At 38.4% G+C, this 17,202-nt stretch overlaps 1 protein-coding gene across 1 annotated transcript in view; it reads right to left on the reverse strand.

Moving 5' to 3' along the window:
- LOC126109440 (uncharacterized) overlaps positions 1-17,202 on the reverse strand; it is an 841,290-nt gene that overhangs the window by 115,564 nt on the left and 708,524 nt on the right. The window contains exon 22 of the mRNA XM_049914471.1: positions 8,856-9,052. Coding sequence (XP_049770428.1) covers positions 8,856-9,052 — 197 coding nt within the window. The remainder of the gene's footprint in view (positions 1-8,855; positions 9,053-17,202) is intronic.

The following is a 17,202-nucleotide window of genomic DNA, read 5'->3' on the forward strand; positions in this document are numbered from 1 at the left end:
ATGTCGTTCCAGGAAAAAATTTAAAATGACCAACATATTTTGTTACCATTTAATGCAAACATTAAACACAGAAACACAGGATGTCAATTAATATTACTTATTTTGCTATTCACTAAAGAATCAATATCACACAACTTGTCGAACACTGCTATTTTGAAGACAAACTTTTAAGTTGAAGTCAGTGAGCTCCTGTGGGTATATTTCATTCTCTTCATTGTAGAAAAAAGTTGCTCGCACGAGTATATAGATCGATACATCAACATAATTGCAGCTACAGACTTATAATAAGAGAATAAGACGGCAAGACTAAATTTGTTATGAAACTTACCACGCAAATGTCACACTGTATTTCTGTAAGTCATATATATAATATATGGTAACTTGCTCAACCTGCAGATTCATTTGTTGAATGTTCCTCTAGGGGAAAAAAAATCTTCATTGTGAAAATGAGGAAAGTTATTCAGGTATTTATTTCTCTGCTACTGTATGACAAATACTTATTTCTGTCACATCGCTTAACTGAACTTCCTCTAATTTTTGCACCTCCATTTTTCACTGTTCGCTTTGCAATTGTGCATAATTGTCTGCACTGAAGGTATTGTAATGTCATCGTAGACTGAATTTTTTTCATTTTGTTCAGAGTTTTGAAGCACACAAAACATATCAAGTTATCATCACATATTACAAACATTCAGGCATCCTGCACTGAAGAGATGTAAACTGACGTCTGTGTGTGTGGCCTTTGCTACTTTTCAACAGTTTAAAAAGTGTTACTCTCCACTTTCAGCACTGCACCGTAAGTATATACGTTTGTGTTTAAGGCTATGCCAAACCTAACTATGGTCATTAAGCTAAAGCCAGTGCATCACTTGCACTTCCCCTGTGCTACATAATGACGTCCCTCCACCCCATTTTACCACAAAAGCTCACTGCCCAGGTGACAACCAAGTGTGAGAGCTCTCGCTTGCCTAGCCACCTCCTAAACAGTCACTACCAAATTTAAACTCAATTGATCTGTTGGAATTACATTTTCCTTCTTTGATAAGGATAGAAGCTGAAGTAATGAATTAAAATTTGTGCTACAGCTGGGAATTGAACGCACGTCTCCTCCTTACAAGGTGGATGCGCTAATCACTGCACGAACTACCCTAGACTAATGCCGACCCTAACACAAACTTCGTTTCACACCTTCAGCCCATTTTCCTCATCTCAAACCGTCGGTATTAAGATAAAGTTGAGACTTGTACGTCTACAGGGAAACATAATTCCACCAGATCGATAGCTCACCTACTCCTGAGGTACAGGCAGGATTTCCCCGTTATGTACAAAGCTGGGGTGCTATTCCAGTGTCGGAGAGCCTCGGCAAAACTGATGATTTAAGAAGGGGAAAATGAGCTGGTTTGTATTTGGGAGGATACTAAACTAGGTGATCCCGTGCAGCTGTGGTAGTCACAATGCCACAGTAGTATTGTGATTAGCACACCTGCAGAAGACCCGGGCTCAAGTTCTGGCCATTTAATGCATCACTTCAGCCTCTACCCTTATCAAAGAAAAACTTTAACTTGTCTGTCCACACTGGTTGAATATGAAGGAGTAGGCTCCACCAGTGTGTTCTGAAAATTGGCACGACTTCTTTGTTGTCATACCTTTCTTTATGAAGTGCTTAATCAGTTCGCCAATCTCTTTTTTTTCCATCTTCATAAATCACAACATGGGAACAACCATAGAGAGATATATCTGCACCACTGATCTCTGCCAAGAGCACTGATATGACACGTGTTTACTGACAGAGGATGACCTATTATTACGCAGGAACATTGTCGCGCTAGCACTGATGTCTGGTGAAGATTCCGAGAACTTTAAAAGTTACTCTCATAGATACCAATATAAAGACTGACTGGTTAGCAATGAATATTATTCTGTTTATACACACATTTACATAGATGTGTATTCATTATGTGCAACTGGACCCTATCAAATCATGCAAAACTATTGTATCTCAATTGTCGGAGAGTCAAGCAGCTCTAATTTTTTCTCCTTCGATTCTTTTTCTTTTCTTAGTCTACCACATCCTCAGTCTGTTGCTGACTTTGTTTTCTGGCAGTACTACCCATTTGCTAATTTTCTGTCTGTATGAGTTTATGTTCAAAATGTCTGATGGAATTATACACTGAAGCACCAAAGAAACTGGTATAGGCATGCGTATTCAAATACAGAGATATGTAAACAGGCAGAACACGGCACTGTGGTTGGCAACACCTATATAAGACAACAAGTGTCTGGTGCAGTTGTTAGATTGGTTACTGCTGCTACAATGACAGGTTACCAAGATGTGAGCAAGTGTGAACGTGGTGTTATAGTCAGCGCATAATCAACGGGACACAGCTCTCCGAGGTAGCGATTAAGTGGGGATTTTCCCATACAACCATTTCACAAGTGTACCGTGAATATCAAATATACAGTACAACATGGAATCTCCGACAACGCTGTGGCCAGAAAAAGATCCTGCAAGAACAGGACCGACGACAACTGAAGAGAATAGTTCAACGTGACAGAAGTGCAACCCTTCCGCAAATTGCTGCAGATTTCAATGCTGGGCCATCAACAAATGTCAGTGTGTGAACTGTTCAACGAAACATAATCAATATGGGCTTTGAGCCGAACGTCCACTAATGTACCCTTGATGACTGCACAACACAAAAGCTTTTCACCTTGCCTCGGCCTGTCAACTCCGACACTGGACTATTGACGGCTGGAAATATGTTGCCTGATCAGATGAATCTCATTTCAAATTGTATAGTGCGGACGGACGTGTGTGGTTATGGAGACAACCTCATGAACCCTTGGACCCTGCATGTCAACAGGGAACTGTTCAAACTGGTGGAGGCTCTGTAATAGTGTGGAGCCTGTGCAGTTGGAGCGATATGGACCCCTCATACATCTGGATACAACTCTGACAGGTGACATGTACATAAGCATCCTGTCTGATCATCTGCATCCATTCATGTCCATTGTGCATTCTGACAGGCTTGGGCAATTCCAGCAGGACACACACATATGCATATGCAACTTCATATGTATATGCAGGTATATACGTATTTGTGGCACGTGTGTGTGTGTGTGTGTGTGTGTGTGTGTGTGTGTGTGTGTGTTTTCAACAGCTGCTTCACTACACAGACCATTTGGGTACTCCATTCCACCACAAGTTCCTTTAAACCACGTGCACGGGAACAATCTCTCTAGCACATCCTGGCCTATAACCTCTGCTGAACTGTTCCCACTGCCTCACCTTCTTCCTTCTCTCATCTGTCTGCACCAGTCCTTCACCACTCAGATCGTGCATTGCCTTCCCCCTACACTCTTCCTCCTGCCATGAGGACATTCTCTCTCTCTCTCTCTCTCTCTCACCCCTCAATTTGTTTCTCTTCATCTTCACCTTCACCTTTCTCCCCCCCCCCCCCCCCTCCTCCCTCTTCCTTCATCTCGTTCTGATCTATCCTCTGTACTCTTTTCATCTTGCTGTGCAGCCCCGGAGACTTTGGTCCAAAAATTTATCTGTTTCCCACAACACCCTCCCCACCTTCATCAGCCCATGCAACTACTTCCAATAATACTGTATCAGTAATCAGTCTTGCCATGACCACGTGAGTATCCAGTTGGATATCTGTATGGTTGTATGTGTACATGTGTGTTCTACTGTTAGAAAAAGATCTAATGTTCAAAAGCTAGTGTGAATGCTATTTTCAGTTAAGCATGGATCAATCCGCTAATATGTGACTGGTTGCCTTTTCCTTATTTTACATATTGCTCCATCCAGGAATTTCCATTATTGTAATGTATCTATGTAAATATGAATGTATATCACACACTGCCAAAAGTAATGTGACATCTCAAAAAAACCATTTGTGGGCAATCATGTTTAAATATGTGAATGGTAATTTAGTTTCCTAATAAGATAAGGGATGAAAGTATTATTACATTCATGGTTACTAAGTGCATTTTAAGCATTTATCTAAACTTACAATTTGGAATTATCACACTGCTCTATTGGTTATCATGAAACTGATGAAGAGATTTATCTTTTTATACTTCTTCAGTAATGAAATATCTAAATTAAAATTAATTACTTTTTACATGTAATTATGTAGCAGTTGTCTTTGCAATGTAATGGGATGTACCCCCTGCTATGCAACTCACAATGGTTTGCAGAATATAGATGTAGATGTACAATCGTACTTGTGTTTTTATGTGTATTGTTAATTGAAGTATAAAATTTTAGAGGTTTTAATTTCCAATTGACAATGAAATTGATGATCTAGGCGGAACAAAATTTTGAAACTTTCTGGGCTATAACTATTTCACTAAGATTTTTGATCAAGGTGTAAAACCTGATAGCACTCTAATATGCAATTTGTTTAACCGAAATAAAGAAAAAATAACTGTTGTAATTTTTCTGACTATCATTGTGTTGTGAATGCAGTATGATGTCTTGATACCTTTTTAACTTTAACTTCTACATGAATCATAATAGAGGAGATCAGGATTTTGTAGAATGAGATTCTAATGTAATGAAAAATCTGTTTATTCTCAAAAAAACATGAAGATGACAGTAGTACTGATTAAATTTGCCAATGCATCATATGACAATACAATAATTAAATACGGTCATAATTGTTCAACACTTATAATATTAATTTGAAACTTATAAAATTTTTGTTAGTGTTAAAAATAAAAATACAATATTAAAACTAAAAAATGTAAAATGAGACCATTTGAAATATAAAAATAGTAATAATATTAAAATTAAAACAACCATTTTTCACATCTCTTTAAATGTCCTAAATATTAATGATGGAACCATAAAAGTTAAAATAAGAAGTTGGAATGTATTTCTCACAAGCTGGAGTCATCAAGTCGTTCTTTCGCATAGTTGGAGCTCCTCGTGGCAGTCTGTGGGCTTGACTTATTTCTAGTCATTAAATTATTTGTCTCCTACTTCCTAGCGAATTACATTTTTGTTTTTCGTGAATTGAATAGCTTCTCTATTTCCTCTCACTTTCCTGATTTGACCTATCTTTTCTTTCCACACAGACTTCACCTTTGCATAGTTCTACTGCTCCATAATCTTCATTGGAAGACTTCTTTACATTTTTATACATCCAATAGAAAATCATATTGAGTTGGTGGTCGTCAGAAGTAAACAGCTTAATGCTTTCGGTACTCTTCAGTGGAAACTTCACAGGAACCTAGTAATTTTTTCTGCTGCACTTCCTTTTGTTATTGCCATGGTCTTTAGACAAACCTTTGTCTTCTTCAGATGTAGAAATGTTGTTTCATTCATAGCAAGATCACGATCTTCTATGCTATCAATGCTGTTACGAAAGAGTTTATACTTATTCTCATTCAGTCCGATGCACATTCTTCTGTTTGAGCATTTTACTAAAGGAGGAGATAGCAGAAACACTTTTCAAGAAGGAATCAAGTCCTGCTTACTTCTGGTCTGCAAGTACTGAGCACACTCATAATTGCAAGACAGTCAAACATTCTGATAAAATTAAAGCAAACAAGCTTACTACAACATTCCTTTCTAGTTTCACCTGTTCCTTTCATCATAAGCACGCTTTCTGGTTCCGGATAGTCCTCAGTCTTTTGTGTCTTGGCAATTAAAACTATTTTTCGGAATCTCCGAGTGGGTCCTGGGACTGTTGAATTGTTGACATGTTGATTTTAATGTCTAAAAATATGAAAAAACAAAAATAAATAAGTAAAGGGAAGTTATACCTATAGGATAAGCCATACCTTTCTGTGTGGTGCAATGCTACAAATTAAAATAAAATCAAAATAACAAAAATGAGGAATGTTACAAAAATTAAACACACAAATTATGCTACTTTAGAGGATATAATTCTTCCTGTGGTCTTATTGGTAATAATTCTGGATAAAGTTAGTTGGCTGATCAGAAACTACTTTACTGTAGTTGTGTCTAAATGAAAAAGTGTGAGAAATTTTGCATTAGTGGGAAGTTGGTTAAGTCAGATAACATCATCCTTTCAAGAATTAAAGCTATTTTTGTTTTGTATCATGTCACTTTCGGTCAAGTTCTGCTGCTGCTCTGTTTGTTTGGGCTTTGTACGGCAATGAGAGTAGCCAAGCTGCACATTACATTATCATAAGTAAAGCTAACAGACCCTCCATGCAGTATGCTGCTCCAAGAAATATCGACGACCCGAACATCCAACAGACAATGACAACTAAATTAAAGTGATTGGTAATGGAATTCGTTTTATCACTTAAGACAAAGACAACTCACCGTATGTTAAAAGAAGAATAAGTTATTTTTTTATCTTCAAGTTCTTGGTCTAATCCTTTAATAGAGTTGCAAATTAATGAATAACTAATGAGAACCTGTCAGGAGTTTAACAACTTTTGCTAAATAAAGAAGTGTTTGACGGTCGTGGACTCTCACTCTTGGAGACTCCTCAGTGAAGAATACTGCTACAAGGAACACAGTGCAAGCCCAAAAACAAATGGTTATCAGAAATAGAATCATATTAACAATGACAGCAAGATGCAAAAGAAGAAGCAACCAAATTTCGACATCAATCCAACACTACTGACAAGAAAACGAATACTACAAAGATGAAATACAGAAAACTTAAGTTCATATGTGTAATTCTGGGCAGTGAAACAGAGATACAGAACCCAAAGGAGTGTAATCTTAAAATACAAAATTCTGACACCATGATTAGATCATCAAAAAAGTGACAAACTTCTTTCAAAACATATGCTGACAAGTTAATCATCATTTAAGAAGTATTTTACAAGATTATACCTTTAAAAAATACAATTAGGAATGCATTAAACAAATCGGTTATTACACAATTAAACACGGGGATACATGCGAACAAAGAAACTCGATATTTGTTTCACAATAAAAACTGACCAGATAAGCAACATGTGGACACTAGTTGATATTTTGTGGGGTACAAGGATAAATTAGGATTCAACCAATCATGATTTCGTGTGATACTGTGCTACACTCATAACTGTACATACAATCACATCGCCCAGTAACAAATTAACAACACAGGTTCGACTACCACATCAGCGTTTCGAGAGTTTCAATACGGGTTGGTAGCCAGTGGGCTTGGATTACAGTGCGTCACTAGGAGACTGCAGCATGAGCAGTCACAATACACACTGGTAGCGGCAGCCAACAACACGACACTACATACATGCTACAGGGAATTTCAAACATAATTAATGTGATGTTAAGATGTAGGAGACGTTAAATTACAAATGATATATACTTAGTAATGAACATTTTTTCACTTCTAGTTTTTAGATTTATCTACATAATCAAATAACATAATACGGCTTTCATTAACAATAATATAACCACGGAAGGGTTTATGCAATCAGTATCAGACCAATTTTCTCAGAGGAATAACAGATTCACACAAATGGACAGAAATTTTGCAAAGATCGAGAACAGATTAGATGATATAAAAAGTAAACTACAAGACTTAATTTCCCATCTTAATGGTAGAATGAATAGGTAGGAAAAGTGATTACACCAAGAACTCAGTAATACTGCCAAAATAGATGAACGACTTTGAATCGTAGAAGAAAAGCTGTACCACTAAACAGAACATGTACATAACATAAAATTTGAACAAGGAAATTTAATAGCTGTAATAGGTACAGTGACCTCAGTAACAAGAAAAGTCTTCTTCTCTCGGGGACCTGTACATTAAGACAACAACAAATTAATTGTTTGTCGATCTTCGCGTTGTTGGACTGCTTCTTTAATAGAGTTGCACATTTACGGATAATTAAGAAGTACCTGTCAGGAGTTTTAATAACTTTTGCTAAATACAGAAGTGTTTGACAATAGTGGATGCTTGCAGACTTTGCAAAATCCTAAAGGCAAGTAATGTGACAAGCACAAATTCAATTGACTAGCAATGCGATCATTAGAAAATACTACAGGAAAATGACAAACAATGTACCATTTCACCCAAAAGTCAATCTACTGACCATATAGTACACCCGAGAGCCTGAAGCTAACTCAGCGATTCCTAGCTGTTACGAGGATGAACAAGCCACTCCCCTCTATTTTCTCCAACACGATACTGTTACGGACATCTCTCGGAAACACTATGCACTTGGATTATTGCACTACTGCAGTTCTGTAGAGAGCATTCTGCACTATTTCTTCACAGTGCTAACCAAAAAATAATATTTTTTTGAGATGTCACATTGTTAGTGTCACTGTGCAATATATGTATGCATTATATCTGCATGTACGTATGTATGTATATAAATCTTTTTTGGGAGAGTGCTTTTTTTTACATTTAATCTCTGTTCAGACAATGTCTAACAACTACACTGACAAACACATTTCTGACACGTTATTGAGTCTGTGACAACAGTACAAGAATGTAGGACATGAGGGTGAAGTGTGTTCTCTAAATGGTGCTAAATATTAAGATAAATTTATAGAAGTCTTCAAAAAAGTTATAGAAACGAGTGATAAGCTACACATTTTGCTATTAGCCCATAAACACAAGTTGTCGTGAATAAAAGAACTCTTAACAATGGAGATTCCTGGATGCACTAATATGCACAATAAACGAAAGTCAACCACTCACTTGTAGCTGACTGATGTGGGCAAACAGAAATGTGCGACAGAGAATAGTATTTACTAGCTTTCGAGCTCTTGCACTTTATCTAGAAAAAGCAATCACATTCACACACACACACACACACACACACACACACACACACACACACACACACACACACACACACACACTGTTTGTTCATGAGGTCTGTTAATGTCGTACACTGACCGTGGTGTCTGGCAGCCGGCAGCAGGTGCGTCCTCTCGGGAAGGCGGCCCACGAAGTCTCCGGCCCTGTGGCCGGACCTAGCAGGCACTCCACTGACAGAAGCCGGCCCGGAATGGTGGGGGCCGGGGCTCGGAGGCACCGTCTGTGTTGGCGAGTCCGGCAGCTCACTGGGAGATACGGCACCGCTCGTCCTCCGGCTGTCACAGAATCGTACCATATAGAGGTGCACACTATATAGGTAGCTGCTACAAAAATTAACTGTAGCTTAATACAGGGTGTATACGCGGACAAGAAAAAAAATTCCTGGATTTCCCAGTTAAAATTACACTTTCTCCCGGGTGAAAATACACTTCCCTGTCAAGTGACAGTATAAGTTTCCTCGAAACTGTAAAACTTATCAATCCTTTGAATGGTTACAGTAAAAAACACGTTTTGTAATATTTTCATATTACAAAAGTGTAAATTTAAATTCCACCAAACGCCACATGTTACTTTCCGAAGCATTGAAATCAAGATTGCAATGCGCCTTTGTAGCCAGTCATAGTTCGTCACGTGATCTCACCGGCTGATGACAGCAGATCTTCTAGTGTAGGATACATGATGTAGTCAGCCAATAGCAATATCACTGTTAAGTAGCGCGTTCACACAAATAGGAAAAGTTTATGGTTTATATTAACATACACAGCGTTACTACAAGAAAAGCAAAGCTTCCACATACAATATTGATCTTGGAGATTAATAAGCTGCAAGAGAAGCTAAGCTTTCACATATAATGTTGATTTTTTTTGCACGTGTTGCACTTTAAGGTACAACATACAAATGCGTCAGTAAAATTTTTAATAAAGGCATAAATGTCTGATCTTCTGAGCTCTAAATTTTTCTAAATATACGTCCTCAAAGACTTGATTTTTAAATGAGAGTCAAACTCTCTGTGATTTAAGAAATTCATCATACATTCTCACACATAATTCATCTTGCATAAAAGGAAATTTACTTTGAAAGTAACACTTTTCAAACAACCATTCGAAATATTTTCCCGTGACCTGTTACAAATAGGTTCGTTTCAGTAGTTGCCAGAGAGCGCCAGAAACAGGCGTCACTGTGCTTGCGCAGCTACGATGATGCAGGAAGCCCGTATGTTCGTAGGTGTAAAACATTAAAAGATCTTACACTGTGTCATAAAAGAAACAAGACATCAGAGGATACTCCAAGAACATCGGAATTCCGTGAACCATACCACAATGCGTAATTTGGCTTAAAGTGCACATTCGAATGTTCAGATTCTGACGTAAATTTTCTTGAGTACCGGTACTGTATTATCTCGTGTTTGGTTCTTTATTATGGCATAATGCCATACGTGCTAGACGATGAGAACATGCACTTTTGAAATGCAGCGAACAGTTGAAACTAGCCCATAGTATGGAATTAAACACTTCGTTTCAAAAAATTGACTGCCCCGGTGGAAAAGATTAATATACGCCAAATTTCTTTGCAAACTGACAAAAATAACTTCATTGTTCTGCCAGGCGATTAATGCCTGACTGTCAGAAAGGTGGAGATAAAACCTGAAACGAGTAACATATTTTAGCCTTCCGTAATTATGCGAACGTATTTTAATTCATTTGATAGCTCACGGCCATAGATATCCGTTTTGTTTTCGTTTAATGTGAGAGCAATAAATGAACAGGAAACAGCAAAATCACTAAACGTAAACACAGGTCACGTGGAGACTTCCCACTAGAACTCAGACTGCTCTGTGAATCAGCCCCGGATCTCCGATATTTCCGAACCGGGGCAATATTTGATAGTGGCGCCCAACCACACGTCTGCAGCGAGAAGTGGGAAAAGGTACTTCTCATACGTGACTCAACTGCACATGCATAAGGGCCAGCCCACAACTGCTCAAACGTATCTAAAGTAAACAGTTGTGACGTCATGCTCATCGGAGACAATTTGTTGTTAGGAAGCATTGCATAGTCGTCCAAAAGCCTTTGACACACTTTGCAGTTGGCAAACGCTTGTTTGAGCACTGTGATTTATTGTTGTATATTGAATATTTCTTTTGCGACTTAAGTTTTTCTTTCTTTCTTTTTTTCCCATTCATGTTTTGATGCTGCAGTATTATACTGCAGAAGTGGGATACAGTAATATCCTTTGTTAGAGTATTGGTTCTTACCCGTCAAAATCATAAAAATTTAACTGAAAACTAAAAGAATGAAAAATTCCCGGGTTTATCCCGATTTTCTCCTGGATAAAAAAAATTCCCAGGTTTTTCCCGGATCTCTCGGTTGTCCTGGGTCGTATACAACCTGTAATAGTAATGAACCTATCATTTCCGATGGGCCTCAAGTGGTTTAATAAAGGAAGTGAGGTTTAACTGAGACCCCAACTACAGAAGACCTAACATAGGAATTGCAGAATATGAAAACTGCTCTTCTCCTATGAGATTCTAGTGTGTTCTGTCTCACTTCACTTGGCCCCTATACTTTAGTCAAATGATTTAAAAAATTATGATATCAGACAATTAAAAGTTTCACTGTTCATTTTACATTACAGAAAGTTCTAATAATGGTGAAAATCACATGGAGTGGTGAAAATCACATGGAGTGTCAGGTAAAAAGTTCCACTTCCTCCAGTAAAGTATGGAGTTTTCAGCAACCACACAAAAAAAGAGGGAAACCATTGTTTATAAACCATCTTTATAGTGGAATGTGGTTCCGTAGATAGATGCCGTGCTACAAATTCAACAGTCCAGTTCATTCTACGATTTTTTTCAATTGCTTACCTCTTCTTTGAACTTGGGGAATCATGAGTTACGTAAAAAATGGTAATCTGCACACTTTAAACATAATGCTCCTATCACCCAAAAACTGGCTGGGTATGTCATTTCACAGATAGGAGAAAGGCAACGGCATATCACTTTTAATATTTGATTTAAGATAACAGTTCTGCTTTATCACTAATAATTATTTGCATTCAGCCACTTTAATAGTACTTGATATAATACAACAACACATTTCAAGAGACAATACACTCATCATCAGGTTGTTGACACTCAGTTTGTAGCATTCATTAAATAAATTAAATGCCACAAACTGCTATCAATGACCTGAAGATGAGAGGATTGTCTCCTGAAATATGTTATTTGATCATCCAACAATCAATTGGGAAAATGATAGTTTTGTTAGTGGTGAGCACGATAAGACATCCTCTAAAAATTATATGCCTTCTCTGACAACGACCTAGGTCAGAACCCCACTCATGAAGAAAATATATTAGAAAATATGACTACAAATAGAACTGACTTCTTTGAGGATGTTCCATCAAAGCTGGTATTAGCGACTATGACGCTGTTGTATCAAAAGCAATTACCAAAGCACAAAGGATAACTCTCAGGACACGATAAGAGCATGTACAGGAATAATTTAAATGCATTCGACAGATACGTACCCAGTACAACCCACCATGGTACACATATACAGTTACTGTAAAGAAATTTCTAAAGAAATGGAGACTACTGCATAATATGTGTGAACAAAGCACAGGTCTATAGAAAGAGCGATGTTGAACGAAACACATTTCACTGTCAAGAGAACAATGCAACAATCCTTCTGTGACTTCCATAGCAAAATATTGTCAAATGATCTTTCACAAAACCCAAAGAAATTCTAGTTGTATGTAAAAGCTGTTACTGGCACTGAAGTTAACATCCAGTCACTCGTGAATGAGACAGGAACTGACATTGCAGGCAGTGAAGCAAAAGCTGAAATGCTCAACTCTGTTTTCAAATGGTCCTTTAAATAGGAAATTCCAGGGCAATTGCCCTGATTTAAGAGTTAGTGTCAATAGTGCTGAGAAACAGCTAAAATCATTAAAAATGAACAAAGCTCCAGGGTCCAATGGAATCCCTATCAGATTCTATACTGAATTTGGGCTGAGTTAGACCTTCTGATGCCTGTAATCTATCGATGATCCCTCAAACAGAAAACTGTTCCCAATAGTTGGAAGAAAGCACAGGTCACAAATGTCTATACGAAGGGTAGCAGAAGAGATCCAAACTACAATCCAATACCTTGTTTTCAAATTTTTGTAGTATCTTAGAATATATTGTAAATTCAAACTTAATGAGGTATCTCAAACAGAATGACCTCCTCCGTGCCAACCAGCGTGGATCGTGCAAAACCCGACTCTCACTTTTCTCACATGACATACTGAAAATTTTGGATCAAGGCAGTCGGTAGATGCAGTAGTTCTTAATTTCTGAGAAGCATATGACTTTAAATCTACAGTTACTGCCAAAAGTACAATCATATGTAGTATGATTGCAAAATTTGTGAGTGGATTGAGTAGCTTTTGGTAGGGCAGAACTAGCTTATTGCACTGGATGGAGAGGCAACAGATCAGATCTCAACGTAACTGCAGTTGTGCCACAGGGAAGTGTGTTGGGACCCTTGCTGGTCACGTTGTATATTAATTACCTTGCAAACAACATTAACACTATGCTGTCCGGCGACACCACAGCGGTGTTGTGCGCGAAACAGCGGTCAACGGTCGGCGACACCAGAGTGGTGTCATGAGCATAGTATCGCGCAATGGCCGGTGACAGCATGTTAGTATCTTTTGCATTCTGGTTGATGTTTTGTTTAGGTGACAATAAGTTACACACGTCATCAAGTGTTTTGTTTTTATAAGTACTCGTGCCCTTTCATCATGGCGGACGAAAGAGACAATAGGATTATTTACGAAGAATATGTGGACGTCTCCTCTGACGTTCCAGACGACTTCGCCGATTGGGAAGAAGACACTGGATATAAAAAAAAAAAATGAAAGTGAATCAGAATCGTAGGAAGATAGTGAAATACGTCCAAGAAGAATTCAGTGAACGCTACGATTGCCAATTGGTTTGGAGGAATCAGACGAAGAAGACAGTGCACAGTTGTCAGACTTTGATTTACTGAGGACAAATAATAAATTTGAAGGATCTCAGGGTCCAAACATATTTCCCAAGGATACACAGAGCGTCAAGGATATCATACAATTATATATTGGGAACGATCTATTTGAATATATTAGCAACGAAACCAAAAAGTCAAAATTGCAATAGAAGGAAACTGGATTTTAAAAATGCCAAATTTGTCAGTGTCACGGGAGCTGAACTTAGAAAATGTTTTGGGCTTTCTATCCTTATGGGAATTGTAAGAAAAGCGTGGATCAATGATTATCGGTCAACAAATCAGTTGATAGACACACCGATATTTCGCAAAACGATGTCCCGCAACCGATGCAGACAAATATTATCATTTTTACATTTTTCTGACAGCAACAATAAACTGGATAGTGCCGATCGGCTTGTCAAAGTGCAATCCATAATTGATTATCTAAGTCAAAACATCTCAATTGATGAAGGAATAATACCGTGGTGTGGACGGTGAAATTTTAAAGTCACAATCCATCGAAAATTGCGAAATTCGGCATACTCGTTCAGATGCTGTGTGATTCGAGTACGGAATACATTTCCTCATTCAAGATATATTCCGGCGCTGGGCAGCCTTTAGCAAAATCAGTGACAGAACTACTGACACCTTCAGATGGAAAGTGACATCACCTCTGCACATCACCTCTGCATGAATAATTATTATAACAGTGTAGAACTTGCAGAGAAGTTACTTGAAAAGAAAATTCGGATTTGTGGAACGATATGGCAAAATAGAGGATTTCCGGAAAATTAAAGCGCGCAAAAGTCAATGTGTTTGAAGCTTGTCATCAACAGAAAGGTGACAAGCGGCCGGCGAGAAGCCAAGTAATCCAACTTAGCGCTGCCAGCACCAAGCGAATAATTTGTACGAGGCGTGCAGACGGCAAAGTGTTAATAGTAACCTTATACTTTTGCAGATGATGCTGCATACACATTCAGTCACATCTTAAAAAATATATATATAAAGGAGAAATAGAGAGGAAGGAGGAGAAGGAGGAGGAGGAGGAGGAGGAGAAGGTATCCTACGACTATAATACCAATGAGCCACAGCTGGAACTGGTAAACTCATTCAAATACCCGAGTGTAGTACATTGCAGGGATATGAAATGGAATGATCACATAGGCCCAGTCATGGGTAAAGCAGGTGGTAGAGTTCGGTTTATTGGTTGAATACTGGGGAAATACAATCAGTCCCCAAAGGAGACTGCTTACAAATCATTCATAGGACCCATTTTGGCATATTGCTGAAGTGTGTGGGACCCACGCCAAATGGGACTAAGAGGGGATACTGAAAGTATACAGAGAAGGGCAGCATGAATGGTCACAGGTATGTTTGTCCCATGTGGGAGTGTCACAAAGATGCTAAAGAAACAGAGCTGGCTGTGTCTTGAAGTTAGATGTAAAAACACCATACCTAGTACGTAAGTCATGCTGAACAGTTTTTACTGAATGAGATTTTCACTCTGCAGCAGACTGTGTGCTGATATGAAACTTCCTCGGGTACCCCAGGCTGTGGCTAAGCCATGTCTCCGCAATATCCTTTCTTCCAGGAGTGCTAGTTCTGAAAGTTTCACAGAAGAGCTTCTGTGAAGTTTGAAAGGTAGGAGACGAGGTACTGGCAGAATTATCGCTGTGAGGATGGGTCGTGAGTCATGCTTGGGTAGCTCAGTTGGTAGAGCACTTGCTTGCGAAAGGCAAAGATCCCGAGTTCGAGTCTCAGTCCGGCACACAATTTTAATCTGCCAGGAAGTTTCAGTTTTTACTGACCCCCACTGCGCAAAACGTCGAACACAAAATGCTTTCTGTTGTCCCGACACCAGTTTTACTAGAACTGAAGGGAGGACACACTGCTGCTACCGAGAGGGAACCATGTGAAACTAGAGTGTTTGTTCTTTCCAACAGTACATCGTTCACGCACATATCTCAAATAACACAATAGTTATGATTTTTTTTTTTAAATCGGAGGATTCTTTTTGATAGCAGTGATTAAGTACTTCATAAAGAAAAGTATGAAAGCAAAGAACATTCGTGCAGACTTCCAGAATACATTGGGGGACTCTGCTCCTTCATATTCAACTGTCGCCAAGTGCACAAATGAATTTAAATTTGGTCGGGAGAGCTTAGATGACGATCTGTGCAGTGATCAGCCAAGATGCGTCACTACTCCAGAAATCATTGCAAAAGTGCACAAAATGGTCATTGAGGATCACCGATTGAAAGTGCGAATTCCTCATGCTTGCCAACTGTCACCTGAGACCATATGTTACATTTTAAATGAAGAATTACAAATGAAAAAATTATCTGGAAGATGAATGCCGCTAATCTTCACGGTAGATCAATGACATATGCCATCGCCACGGCAAAATTACACGAACTAAGGTACTAATAGTTGCCACACCCGCCTTATTGACTTGATACGGCTCCATCAGACTTCCATTTCTTCTCAAAGCCGAAAACTTTTCTTGGTGGATGAAGATTCACTTCAAACGAAAAATTGATAGCTCGAGTTGACAACTATTTTGCACAGGCTTGGAGGAAACTCATTTTCGAGATGAGATTGAGGCACTGGAACACTTTTGGACCAACTGCATTAATGTACAAGGAGACTACAGTGAAACATAAAAAAAGTTTCAGTGATGTAAGTACTTTTTTTCTATTCCGTACCGAGAACTTTTCAAACCACCCTCATACAAAGTTTCGAGAACCGGTTTTAAATTATGATTCTACAAATATACTACAACTTCCTACGTATCACTCACTCAGGGATCGTTAGGAAAAGATTAGATTAATTACAGCATGCACAGCAGCATTTAAGCAATCATTCTTTTGCTACTCAATATGTGAACTGAATGGGAAGAAAACATAGCAACTGGTATAGTGGAATGTACCCTCTGCCACGCACTTCACAGCGGTTTGAAGAGTATAGATGTAGACGTAGATTGTGTTGTATCAAGTACTGTTAAAGTGGCTGAATGCAAACAGTTATTCCTGATACGAGTATACCAATTCCGACAGGTCCAGCTGAACATGTAGTATTAGAATAACTTACAGTTTAAGGACAGATTTACTCTTTTCATTGTACCAGAGGAAAGTTCTCTCGAGGAAACTATAAAATTAACGAACACAGGTAATAAATGTGTTGCATATATAGAGTATAGCATTGAACTTTTTTCCAGAGATCACTCTTCATCTTATGGAACATATTTTTGAAATTGTATAAATTGCATCACTTAATTTTTGTCTTATACCCTCCATAATCTCACAAAACACAGTTTTCTTAGGGGCCATCTGATCCCGACAACTAATCATTTTGTCCTTCAGTGCTATTTTACAACAGCAAGATTGTTCAATCATGGACCACCGTGCCACCAT

The sequence above is a fragment of the Schistocerca cancellata genome, chromosome 12, assembly GCF_023864275.1.
Source record: "Schistocerca cancellata isolate TAMUIC-IGC-003103 chromosome 12, iqSchCanc2.1, whole genome shotgun sequence".
NCBI lineage: Eukaryota > Metazoa > Arthropoda > Insecta > Orthoptera > Acrididae > Schistocerca > Schistocerca cancellata.